Genomic DNA, 13,568 nt, shown 5'->3' on the forward strand with positions numbered 1-13,568 from the left:
AGACATTGTTAACATTATTTGTTTCAGATGTAGATGAGTGTTTGACCAACCCCTGTGAGAACAATGCTAACTGTACCAATGTACCAGGATCATACATGTGTACATGTCCTCGGGGCTGGACTGGGGAGAGGTGTAACATTGGTGAGTACAGGGATTAGATATAAATTGCATCATGCTGTTTGTCTGAACCTTTTTTTAGTCTCCTAATGGATGGATCAATCTCAAATGTGACTATATATTGATTGGGCATATCTTATAAGGAATTTAGGTTGTTTGCCAATATCAACTTCCTGTTTTGTGGCACTTGTCAGTTTATTACTAAATAGAATGATAGAGAAAATTTTTGTCACAAAAATCTTTGCTTCCACTGGAAAGATTGATTTTAAAGTAGTATGTAGCTATTTATAGTTGGGGTATACTTTGTAAGAGATTTTTGTTGCTGTCTGATATTAATTTCCCGTATGAATGGGAGTATACCTTACACAACAATGTGTCCAACTTCATGTATTTTGCAACAATGTCTTTGCAGATTTCAATGAGTGTCTGAGCATGCCTTGTCAAAATGGGGGATCTTGTATCAACAGACCAGGATTCTACGAGTGTCTATGTCGACCTGGTTATTATGGAAAGAACTGTGAAATTGGTATGGTTTTGTGCTGTATATGCATTATGAAAAAATTTTTTTTTTGATAGTTATGAATTTGTATAATCTTCATTGATCTACATATCAAGTTTTATTCATGTATACATTGTATCTTATTAGAGATTTAAAATATTTGGAGAATAATAGTTTTATCATTTTTCCATTGCGTTAAACTAGTGCCTTACCAATTTTAAGGTGAAGTAGTAGAGTAAGAAAACTGTGAAGTTGGGATTCTTTTAAGGTTAAAATGTCTAAATTCTTTAAAAATTTGATATGAAAAATAATTGCTTGTTTCATTTTCCAGAACGAAATGAATGTGATTTGAACCCATGTAAGAATGGTGCCAACTGTTTCAACACTCCAGGATCGTATAACTGTATATGTACAGATGGATGGACTGGTCAGAACTGTACTGTTGGTAGGTTATTAAAAATAAATATTGAGGTTTAAACAGTACATGGTAGAAATGGACCTGGTACCAGTTGGGTGACCTATTTGTCCATTACCATGACATAGGTTTATTGATATAGGCTCTTAATTTGTTTGAAGAATTCTGTGACTTTTTACAAAGTGTATTTGCTGTTTTCAAATTAATTTGATAATACTACTTTCAGCAGTTAGCTTAACTCATCATTTTCTATTGGTACTGAAGTTTTTAATATATTTACGTCTGTGGCTTTCACTCAAAGTAGTTATCTGAAGGAGAGGGTGTACTATTTTACTCTTGTAAACTTACCAAATTGTCTAAAAATGGAAACTGTATTTCAGTTGGTAAGTTGTGCACTTTATTGTTATATACCACATAATTTTTCTCTGTAGCAAATTACTAAAAAAATATTGTTTTTCCAACTTGTAGATCGGGATGAATGTGCAGCCCTTACTAACCCCTGTCTAAATGGAGCTACATGTGTCAACATTCTGGGAGGATATAACTGTATTTGTCCTCCTGGACGTGGTGGACCATTCTGTGGTGATGGTATGTTTCTTATATGAAAGAATTAGATTCAACTAGATATATGACATATTACTTTAGAAAGATCATGAATTGATTATTAATTTTACTGTATATCTTCAGTTAATACATATTTTGGCAACATCGACCAGTTCAAGAACTTTTTGTTTACATTTTATCAGTTTCTGTAAGTTCATTGAAGATCCATATTTATAAACATTGACATAACAGTATACATGTAAATGTATCTTGATCTTATCACATTTTTTATCTTCATAGATAAGAATGAATGTCTAACCAATCCATGCATCAACAATGGTACATGTATAAACACTGATGGATCCTACACATGTATCTGTCCACAGGGCTGGGCTGGGAAAGATTGTGGTGGAGGTAAGTTTCATCATGTATAAACACTGATGGATCCTACACATGTATCTGTCCACAGGGCTGGGCCGGGAAAGATTGTGGTGGAGGTAAGTTTCATTAAGCCTCTTTCCATACAAGTTGAGGCTGGACTAGCCAAATAATGTGGATGGGGGAATTATGAGGTCAATAGAAAGCATCTTTTTTCTACTTTGTCAGCTATAGAAACAATCATTTATTAGATATTTATATTTTCCATAGCTTTATTTGTACTAGCAGTAAAATTAGGTTTCGTGTTTGATCAAAACCTGGTATGGTTATGAATTTTGTCAAGTGCATCATGCTCTATAGTACAATGGAGTAGATTTACATGTAAATTGCTTTTTTATATTTACGATGAGTTATTTCTCTTGATTTAGTTATATTCAGTTATCTTTAATAATTTTTCAGATGAAAATGAATGTCTGAGAGTTACACCAGTATGTTACAATGGAGGTACATGTACCAATACATTTGGATCGTTCCTTTGTACCTGTCCACCTGGGTGGAAAGGTCCACTTTGTAACAGAGGTAAGTTAGGTTGCATAATATTTGTAAGTTTTTGAACTATTCTGACCAGTTAGTTTTAACAATATTAGGCAAACGAATGATTCCAAAGATTTGTATTTTTAAAATAAAGGTGGTATGAATTAACTTCTTCTGTTGAACTGGCTAGGGATATAAAATATTTCATTTGGGATAAATTAATGTAGTACATCTCTATAAACTTAAATCAACTGAATTACATTGTGCAGCACACATTTTTATATATATGTGAGAATATTTGTTGTATTTTTCAGATGTTAATGAATGTGAGAGTGGAATCATATGTTTGAATGGTGGTACGTGCCTTAATAATCCAGGATCCTTCACATGTCAGTGTGCCCAGGGATGGACTGGACAATACTGTGGTACTGGTAGGTATCAGGGTTACCATGGATATCAAGAATTTCAGATACTTGTAATCATAGAAATAATCCATGTTATACATGAATGTACAACTGTATATTCATGTCATTATAAAGTCCTTTAGGAAAAGTCTTGTAGTTAAGTGTTTTTTCCTTTGATGAATTATCCATTAACTTTTGATACTGGTATATGTATAGCATAGAACTTCCTCAGATAGTTTACATAACCATGATAAGTTTTTGCTACTTTCTATTTCAGATTTCAATGAATGTGGAACAAACAACCCATGTGTCAATGGAGCTACATGTATCAATGTTAATGGCTCATTTAAATGTGAATGTCCACCAGGATTTATTGGGGTTACATGTAGTGATGGTTTGTATTGGTATTTGTCTATACTTGTAACACAAAATTTGTTTATATCTTTGAAATCAGATCCAATCCTAAAGGGCCAAATAAGGGCATGCCATTTAATGTAACTAAACTTTGAGTAACACATTCAACATTGTTGTTCATCATTTAAAGTACAAATTAAACAAAATGAAAAAGACAAAAAAATCAGCCTTTACCAAAATTTAACTTAAATAATGGATTTTAATTTATTCATTAGGCAAAAATATTTTCAATTTTGTTATTAATGTCAGTTCTCTTTGTTAGTATTAATTTTGAACTTCGTTTGTAGACCACTTAGAATGTAAAGAGGTACCAGCTATCTGTCAGTATGGTGGTATGTGTACTGAAACCTTTGGTGGTTACTACTGTGACTGTCCACCAGGAAGATCTGGCAAAAATTGTGAAATTGGTGAGTTGTTTACTGTGAAAGTACTATTGTTTGTGGAGTACCAATTTTTTGTGTATTTTGTTGGTAAGGTAAACCACAAAATTTGATTCCCAATTAAAAGGATTATTCACTTTAAATTCTATGACAGCATCATCAAAACCACGAATTAAAAAATCCACAAACTGGTGCTTTTCCCCTAAGCCACGAAAATTGATACCCACAAATGTAAGTACTTTCACAGTAAATTCTAAGGAAGAACATACTGTAAAAGTATTAATTTTCACAGAATACTAATTGCTATTTTTGCAGGGAACATAAAAGCGTGAAAAATAGTACCTGTGAAATTGATTTTTAACACAATATAAGGGCTGTCATTTTTTTAATTTGCAAAATTTGATACTTGTGAATTTGTTTACTTGACAGAATCCTCCAAAATTAGCAATAATACTTGTTTTTATAAAGTGGCCAGCTCATTTGAATGTTTCTTTTTATTGCACAATAAGAATTTAAATATTTTCAACCCATTAATTTAAATTTGCAAACATGTTATTTAAGAATATAAGTGACACAATATGGTTTAATTTTAAATTCTGAACTTACAAAATTTTGACCCACTGAAAAGTTTAGGACTTTTTCTGGGTTCTTAGTAAATAAAACTCAACCAACTTGTCTTAATTATTTAATCTTTGTTTTGTTTTGTCAGTTCAATTTTTCCATTTGTGTTCCAGGCATTGATGAGTGTCTGTCCAGACCTTGCTTCAATGGAGGCACCTGTGTAGATACTGACACTGGATTTAATTGTCTCTGTCCACAAGGTGTCACTGGTCAATACTGCCAGGTTGACATCGATGAATGTACATCTAATGTCAACCCCTGTATGAATGGTGCTACATGTATCAACAGAGTGGGGTCTTACTTCTGCCAGTGTCCTTTTGCCTGGAGTGGAAAGAATTGTAACATTGGTGAGAATCTACAGACTAATCGGCTAAATATTTTGAATGTACATGTATACATACTTTGGGAAAAGCGAATAAAACTTGCAAACATGAATGTTTGAGCCTATTTTAGAGAGAGAAAAAAATTATTTGATACAAAAAAATACAGTGAAGAGTGATTACAATAGAAACTTAATAGAATTAAAAAATCTTGATGGTTTGCATTTGATTAAAACATGAAAGATAGTTGTTGCTTAAATTGTAGGTTTCCTATTTTCATACATTGAAGAATTATGTTCATAGTGGATTTATTATCTAAATGAATTAATAGATGCATTTAGATGTTTAAATGAATTTATGTGCTGTAAATTTTACACTTAGAATAAAATGATTTTTTAGATGTCGATGAATGTAAGGCTATGGCATTCCCCTGTCTGAATGGTGGAGCCTGTTTCAACACCTTAGGATCCTATACCTGTCAATGTAAACATGGCTATCAAGGACCAATCTGTGCTGATGGTAAGAACACATTCATATGCTAGTCTTTGACATTCCTTGATATTTATACCCCCACTTGCACCTATATATTATATAATGATAAGAGTGTCCTTCTTTCCATCTATGATTCCTTACGTTAAGCAGAGGGATATCCATCTCTTATCTGTTACTCCTCCCACATGACTGAATGAAATTTAATTCAATTTTTACAGAATATTCATTACATGTTTCCATTGTGCAGCTTTTATTTTAGATTTTGATCCAAATAAATTTAGTGGTCAAAAGGTTCATGTTATAAAATGGGGGAGTGGGATAGTAACCATTGCTCATTGTTTTCCAGTTTGTTGTGGAAAAAAATCTGTTGAAAGGTTACTGTCAACAGAAAAAAAACCTACCCGATTTCAGCTTCTTCATTTTAATTAAATGAATTACAGTTTATTTTTATTCATCAAAGAAAAACGTAAGAAATATGAAATTTAAAATTCAGATGTGGATGAGTGTTCTATGGCTGTCAGTGTCTGTTTACATGGAGGAACCTGTATTAATACAGATGGAGGATATGTCTGTCAGTGCCCCCTAGCATGGACAGGAGATAGCTGTGAATTTGGTATGGACAACTTTTGTTTTTAAAATAGGAAAACAACATGATTAATTGTACTTTTTAAATTATAGTTATATATTTATAGTTTATACAGAACGAAAAACACACATGGAACCACAGCTCTTGATATTCATGTTTCATACAATGAATAAATCATGATTTAATTTTGAAGGTAAAAAATGGAGAAATTAATTTAAGTATTTTGTTACCAAAATGTTGTTTAAAAGAAGAGTGGAGGTTAAAATACACAAAAAATGTTTCAGTTATTCAGAGATATTGACATTACACAAATATTTGGTAATGTTGTAGAGTTAAGTTTTAGTTAGTGTTCAACTGTATGTCTATTGTTTTGTAACAGATACCAATGAGTGTACATTATACAGACCATGTAGAAATGGGGGTACCTGTAGCAACATTGAGGGATCATATGTCTGTATGTGTCCCCCAGGCTGGACTGGCAAAGATTGTGAAACAGGTAAATGGTCTAGTAAAAATGAAGTGAATAGTCTTCTTAATCATATTGTTATGTTGTAATATAATTAAGAATGTTGAAAACTTTAAAAACTAATTTCATGACCTATATATTTTTGAAACTGTTCTTTTCCCTACATTGATTTGGTGCAATAACAAACTACTGAACAATAACTATTGTAAATAGAGTTCATTGTTTTTATAAGGGCAATATCCTCCAACAGTTCAATACAAAGGGGCCATTTAACATTACATTGTTCATCAATAAATGTATATTATTTACCTTTGTCAAAAATATGTCAGAAAATTGTATGTGTTCATGTACATCTGATATAAGTGGAAATTAATGTACTATGTATTTATTTTCAGATTTGAATGAATGTCTGTCTGCGAATCCACCATGTTTGAATGGTGGTACTTGTTTAAATACCCGTGGATCATTCCAATGTATCTGTCCCCAGGGATGGACTGGTAACACCTGTGCTGTTGGTATGTACTTTTTCACATGATTTTTAAGGATATATATAGAACCTACAGATGTTTCAAATAATCAATTTTATCACAGTATTTGCTATATAGCACTATAGGTGTAATTAACATCAATTAACATTTATTAAATAACCAAAGTTCAACAGTGTCAGTGGTTTCAGAACATGGTAGATAACACATGATAATTTGTAACAATCTTTACTTTATTTTTACTTTAAATGTTATTATTGTCAAAAGCATTGGTATAAACAAAAAGATATGCAAAAATCCTATAAACAACTTCATTGTCTATGTGTATCTCTGTTATTAACATGTAATACTTATTAGTTAAATGATGATGCTTTTGATAAAATGATTACAACCTTTTTTTAGCATAACTTCCAGTGTCATTAAAATTGCAATTTATAAGTTTGAAGGCTTGTGTTATATACCACTTTGTTTTTAGTATACACAAGAAGGTTAATTGTTAATATTTTGATATTTGCCATGTGAGTTATTTAAGGAGGTAGACTTAGGGTAAGGGACACAACTCTTACAAAAACGTTTGTATTCAGCATTTTACATCAATTTTATGTAAGTATCAAAGTAACATGGACGGATTTCATTCTGTTTCAAAGGAAAGCTTGGTAGGCTTTGGTGAAATATAATACAAACGTATCACTGATTTCATTGAGTTATTTCCCTTACCCTAGGTCTACCTCCTTAACTGTTCTTATATAAATAGCCATACAGATGAAATATATTTTGCCTTGACATGAAATAAGGGCAGCTGTTTTATTGTTTTTCAGATGTTGATGACTGTGTATTTAACCCTTGTCTACACGAGGGCACCTGTCTGAACACACTAGGAGGGTACAAATGTTTCTGTAAGTCCGGATGGACTGGAAATCAGTGTGATGTGGATATCGATGAATGTCTTAACTCTCCATGCAGAAACAATGGCACATGTATAAACAGCTATGGAGCATACTATTGTAGATGTCCTACTGGATGGACTGGAGAAAATTGTCTCATTGGTAAAATTTTATTGACTCTTTTCTTTGTCCATTTTAAGATTTTGTATGAAGTTTCATATCAAAAAGAAAAACATTTATTTGTGCAAGAGTTTATTTAAACCTTTAGCATTTTAAGATGTGTATGTGATTTTAAACTATAAATTGACTGTACTTTCAGATGAAGATGAATGTACATTGTATGCTCCATGTATGAACAATGCCCAGTGTTTGAACCTTGCTGGCTCCTACCAATGTAGATGTGCCCCTGGATGGGAAGGAAAGAACTGCCAGATTGGTATGTTTTGTTGCAAAAATATAATGTCTGTTAATTCACAGCATTACTTGAATAAAATTAATCTCAATCAATATCCAAAATATTACTTTTAGTCTTTCATTATTTCGATCACAGTTTGATAAACAGTTGAATCTTTTTAAGTGTTGATTCTTTGTATCTTCCCTCAACAGTGTCCATGACAAAGATAAGAAAAACAAATATTCAAACTTTAGTATTGATGCAGTAATTCTATGCTTATCATTTAAAATTTTGGCAGAAACTTCTTTTAAAGAACTATTTTTACACTATTAATTTTGATTTCAGATATCAATGAATGTTTCGCCACCAACAATCCATGTTTTAATGGTGGATCTTGTGTAAACAACATGGGCAGTTATACTTGTTTCTGTGCTGATGGTTGGGAAGGTGCTTTCTGCACTGATGGTAAATTATACCCAGATCTATCATAATAAAATATTGCCTTGACAACATTTTTGGTTTAGTTCAAAGAAGATGCCATTGTAGACAGTGAATTATGATGTTACAAAATATTAATGCAATAGCAGTTTACTGAGGTGTTGTAGATACAGTAGCATTTATTAGCCAAAAGTACAAAATAGATATACCCAGTTTATACCTGTTAACCTTTGAAACAATGGAACAGTTCATGTGAGAGATTCTCTCGCACTGGCACTGTCTCATGTGGGAGATTTTTTTCATACAAGCAAATCTTTTACGTAAAAATTTAATTATTTTGTACTTTTCACTGAAAATATAGTAATTTAAACCAATCTAACATATTTATGTGGAAGATTTTTAAATTGTTATTGTTTTTGTTGGAGGTTTAACAGGTATGCCAGTTGTCAAATCTATATGTACTGGTAAATAAAACTTTTTGCTTGGTAAAGTGGTTTGGGGAATAGAAGTTTTTGCCAGTAATACTGTCAGCTGTACATGTACTGTTGCATAATGGTATTCACTTCTGAAATTAAAAAAAAAAAGACTTATTTGTGTTCACTTGCTTTAAAATGTTTATATTTCTTTCATATAATCAACTTTTAAATGTAAGATTGCTGCATAATTTGCATGAAAATTTATTTAAGACAAAAAAGAGTGTACCTTGTTCCCTGATATCTGTAAGAATGGTGGAAGATGTATTGAGTTGGAGGGATCCTACAGATGTGATTGTACTCAAGGTTGGACTGGTCCACAGTGTACTGTAGGTAAGTCAGGTGTCAACTGATGGAATGGTCCAGTGTATACTGATGTCTATCTAGATGTACTGGATGGTTTAAATGGTTGTATAATAAATGTAGTATTGAATCAGATTTTCAGATGTTTTATGTGGTATTGCCTTTATAATTGTTTTATTCTAAGAATTTCTATCAGGTGACATAGTTTGCCATAATGTTTATGGTATTCACTTTTCTGGATTACATGTTTCATTGTGTACTCCTTGACTGGAAGAATATGAGCATTATCAGCTAGTTAAAACATGAGCAAGTACATTGTATTGTGTACTCAGTTTTGTTATAAGCTTGGTATCTTACTGAAAGAAGACTATTTTCATAAAAAGCAAGCATTTACATTGCATTAAGATTTTATAAACTGTTTTAAGATGAAGATGAATGTAAACAGATAACCTGTCTAAACAGTGGTATTTGTCATAACACCAATGGTTCATATGTATGTAAATGTACAGACGGATGGACTGGAAACAGCTGTCAGTTCGGTAAGACTTTATTATTTTTATTATAGAAAAGGGAATTTATTTACAGTACTCTATTAGAGAATGCGTGACTATGGGAACTGAAAGCAAATGTTAAGTTGACAACTTCACTTTTCTTTTATTTCCTTTAAAGAAAAGAAAAGTGGATTTAATGCAAAATATTCTGTCATATATGAGCTAAGGTTATTACCCTCACTTTACAAGGGAAAAAGTTAGTTTTTTAAATATTCTACATGTATATATTACTTTCAATCATTTTTTATTAAAGATCGTGATGAGTGTATGCTGGACAGACCATGTCTAAATGGAGCTACATGTACCAACACACCAGGGTCTTATGTCTGTACCTGTGACAAAGGATTCTATGGTCCAAACTGTGAATTTGGTGAGCTCCCTTCAAACATTAAACAGAAAAACTCTGGTCATTGGAAATGTCTTAATGCTACACAAATTCTAGTTTTTCAGCTATAAACTTCACAAAACTATGAAACAATCTTCATGCTTTATCATCTCTTGATTTGAAAAGCACAAGACATTTGCAGAATGCATAAGTCATTTGATATTACATGTTTAATCTGTTACATTTTTTTCTATGGAGGCTGTTTCCTCTATATTGTGTTAATTTGTTTATCTCAGGCATCCTTAGTCCTCCAAACATTACAGCCAACCTCCAAAATAGTATGGGTAAAAACGTATTGTTAAAAATGGTCTTAACCACAATTGATGAATCAATCAATCAATCTATGTTTGATATATGAATTTTGTGTGTATTTTTTTGCAGAGTATGACGAGTGTTCCTCCATGCCATGTCTTAATGGTGCACAGTGTATAGATCGACCAGGATATTATGAGTGTATATGTACTGATGGTTGGCAGGGTCAGACTTGTGCAACTGGTACGGAATTTATAAAGATTTCTATACCTTATTGTGGTGTATAGTGCTCCTCTTATGTTATTATATAATAACCCATCATCCTTTTAATGTCCAAAAGAAATATAGAGGAACACTTGACCTATAAACCCAATAATTTTGACAAAAAAATACAGGTATCTAATTTGCACAAAGCAGTAAAGGTGTATCAGACTTTACCTCTGCCTATAAAAGTCAGTAGGAAGCACCCAACAAAGGTATTTTTAACAAGTTCAGACTTCCTTTCTTTTTAGATATATTGGAATGCTTGATTAACATAGAGATCTGTAACAAGCAGGGTAACTGTACAGATTTACCAGGATCCTATAGATGTGATTGTGATCCAGGATGGTTTGGAGATAACTGTGAAACTGGTAGGTTGAAAATGGCATAAAATGTTGGTTCTGTGTAGGGTGTAAAGAAAGCAGACTTTTTTTAAAAGTATAGTTTTTTTTAGTAGAAATTTTAAATTTCAGTGGATAACTATATCATTGATTAATTTTAAACCATGAAAATTGTCAAACCAAGAAGGAGTACAATTTTGCAGTAGACAAATAGTTTGACTTAGTCGTGACAAAAATAGAATTTTTAAGCATATAAAGGTAAGATTTTCTAAGATAAAGTCCTGTTACTGTTCTTTGGTTGTTTATGATCAATACAATTTTAGTTGGATAGTTGAAGTGAGAAGTTGACCTCTATAAACAGTCAGTGCATTGTTTTTATTTTGTCTACCTTTTTTTAACTATTTTTTTAGTTTGTCTTTCAAAAATTGCTTTTATATGTTTACACAGATCGAAATGAATGTCTACAGAATCCATGTGTCAACAACAGTACCTGTGTGAACACAGCAGGATCGTACCAGTGTATCTGTGGTACAGGGTGGACAGGAAAACATTGTGAACTAGGTACCATCAACCTAGTTGATTTTTATGAAGCACTTTTTACACTTGACAAAAGATTAAAAAAAAAATAAAATTGCAAATAATTCCTTTAACAATGGAACAGTTTATAATTTGAGAACTGATACCTGTTAGCAAAGTGATTTACAGTATTTACTGATTTAGGATTTAGGTTATTTGTTGTCTTTAACCAAAATTCTGATCTTTTCTTAATGAAAAAAAAAATAGATAAATGAAAAGCCTAAATTTAAAATGAAAATTCTAAATTAAATTGCTTGTAAAGGAATCTTGAATGAAAAAAAAAGATTAAATGTAGACTGGCTGTAGAGTATAAAATTATGTAGGGATATTTTTAGGTACTTATACAAGAGATATGCTTGTGTCATTTTTTCAGATTGTGTTTAAAATTCTTGAATGAATTGATAAGACTATGTATATTTCAGATGTTGATATGTGTAACCAGATAACCTGTGTTAACGGAGGTACATGTACTAGTGTACTAGGATCCTACAGGTGTAATTGTCTACCTGGATGGACAGGGCAATACTGTGGTGTCAGTAAGTTTAATATTTTTATCTTTCGCAAAAACCAACACAATATTGAGATATATTTGAATCCCTTTTTGGATTGCTTGTATGGTTTAGGAGGATGTTCAATTAACTCAAGTACAAAATACATTGAGATGTAAATAAAGGGACTTTAAAAGATTTCTGTGGGAAACAAAGTTTCCAGTATCAGGGTTTGGTCTACACAAGTTTGTACATGTATTTTGTATTGTATTTTAAAAATAAACATATTTAAATTTTAGATATAAATGAATGCCTCCAAGTTCCTCCTGTTTGTCAGAATGGAGGTATTTGTGACGACACACCAGGAGGGTTCACCTGTAAATGTGGCCAGGGATACAATGGGCCAGAGTGTGCAGGATGTGAGTATTCATCATTTATATACATTGTTCAGAAGTGTACATTATATTTTTATACATGTAAAATACTTAAAGACCTTATCTGCAATATGTGGTGGAGATTTATGACAAATGAAGACAAACAAGTGGTCTTTTACAGTATATTAGCAATTTGAATCATTGGTTTGATGTGCTATAGCAAACAATGAACATAGGTTCTTTAACAATATGATAAATTTGTTGTTTGTAGAAAATAATATGGGTTTAAATTAGAATGTCCTTTTTTTATTTAAGTGATTGATGAGTGTGTAGAAGGAACGAACCCATGCTTCAATGGTGGCACTTGTGTAGACCTTCATCCCACTCAAGGATATTTTGAGTGCATCTGTCCTCACCAATGGGCTGGACCTTACTGCAATAATGGTTTGTTGAATTTTGGATTTTGCTAATTTGTTTCTTAAGAAAAAAATGTTTTAAATAACTGGATATATTTTCCTTGTAGTTACAAATATATATACACGTATTCACAGTTTTCAACACAAAAAGCCGACTTTTTAGGTATTGAAGAAATTATGGTAATTTGAGGTAAAAATGAACACAAATACATTGAAAAAATCATACTGATACTATTAATTTGTTTGTACTGATTGATCTGTAAGAGATACTGTCTTTAGTCAGTTAATTCCTATGATACATGTATGTTTAATATGGTTCATGTATGGAAAATATATCAAATCTTTTTTTTTTTTTTTGTGAACAGATACTAATGAATGTAGTAGCAATCCATGTATGAACTCTGGTACTTGTGTTAACACTGAAGGAGGATTCCAATGTATTTGCCCTCCAGAATGGACTGGACCTCTTTGTGGACAGGGTAAACATTTCCCATCTAAACATCTCACATTTCAATACATATACAGAGAATATACACTAATGACTTACTCACAAATTCCAAAACATAATCCCAGTATTTGTCAGTTTTTAATATATCCTTTGAACATTCATACTAGAAAAATGCTTTTTATGATGTTAACAGGGAAAAATGCAAAAAATGGATCTATGAAGATTTTTTAAAATTGAATATTATTATGAAATGTATGTGTTTTTAAATTTTGATATTTTCAGTTTTAATATAAACAAAACTACCCATTGATCACTTTTCTTTAATTGATT

At 31.7% G+C, this 13,568-nt stretch overlaps 1 protein-coding gene across 1 annotated transcript in view; it reads left to right on the forward strand.

Moving 5' to 3' along the window:
- Window positions 1-13,568, forward strand: part of LOC148625134 (uncharacterized) — a 68,138-nt gene that overhangs the window by 22,861 nt on the left and 31,709 nt on the right. The window contains exons 31-57 of the mRNA XM_088568442.1: window positions 28-141; window positions 530-643; window positions 948-1,061; window positions 1,500-1,619; window positions 1,875-1,988; window positions 2,412-2,531; window positions 2,801-2,917; window positions 3,168-3,284; window positions 3,592-3,711; window positions 4,419-4,652; window positions 5,025-5,144; window positions 5,611-5,730; window positions 6,083-6,199; window positions 6,565-6,684; window positions 7,473-7,700; window positions 7,858-7,974; window positions 8,278-8,397; window positions 9,057-9,176; window positions 9,572-9,685; window positions 9,951-10,067; window positions 10,464-10,577; window positions 10,847-10,966; window positions 11,384-11,497; window positions 11,935-12,048; window positions 12,300-12,419; window positions 12,690-12,818; window positions 13,156-13,269. Coding sequence (XP_088424568.1) covers window positions 28-141; window positions 530-643; window positions 948-1,061; window positions 1,500-1,619; window positions 1,875-1,988; window positions 2,412-2,531; window positions 2,801-2,917; window positions 3,168-3,284; window positions 3,592-3,711; window positions 4,419-4,652; window positions 5,025-5,144; window positions 5,611-5,730; window positions 6,083-6,199; window positions 6,565-6,684; window positions 7,473-7,700; window positions 7,858-7,974; window positions 8,278-8,397; window positions 9,057-9,176; window positions 9,572-9,685; window positions 9,951-10,067; window positions 10,464-10,577; window positions 10,847-10,966; window positions 11,384-11,497; window positions 11,935-12,048; window positions 12,300-12,419; window positions 12,690-12,818; window positions 13,156-13,269 — 3,402 coding nt within the window. The remainder of the gene's footprint in view (window positions 1-27; window positions 142-529; window positions 644-947; window positions 1,062-1,499; window positions 1,620-1,874; window positions 1,989-2,411; window positions 2,532-2,800; window positions 2,918-3,167; window positions 3,285-3,591; window positions 3,712-4,418; window positions 4,653-5,024; window positions 5,145-5,610; window positions 5,731-6,082; window positions 6,200-6,564; window positions 6,685-7,472; window positions 7,701-7,857; window positions 7,975-8,277; window positions 8,398-9,056; window positions 9,177-9,571; window positions 9,686-9,950; window positions 10,068-10,463; window positions 10,578-10,846; window positions 10,967-11,383; window positions 11,498-11,934; window positions 12,049-12,299; window positions 12,420-12,689; window positions 12,819-13,155; window positions 13,270-13,568) is intronic.

Source organism: Perna viridis, chromosome 2 (genome assembly GCF_037379345.1).
Source record: "Perna viridis isolate PV_CMFRI_1.1 ecotype Kerala chromosome 2, ASM3737934v1, whole genome shotgun sequence".
Taxonomy (NCBI): domain Eukaryota; kingdom Metazoa; phylum Mollusca; class Bivalvia; order Mytilida; family Mytilidae; genus Perna; species Perna viridis.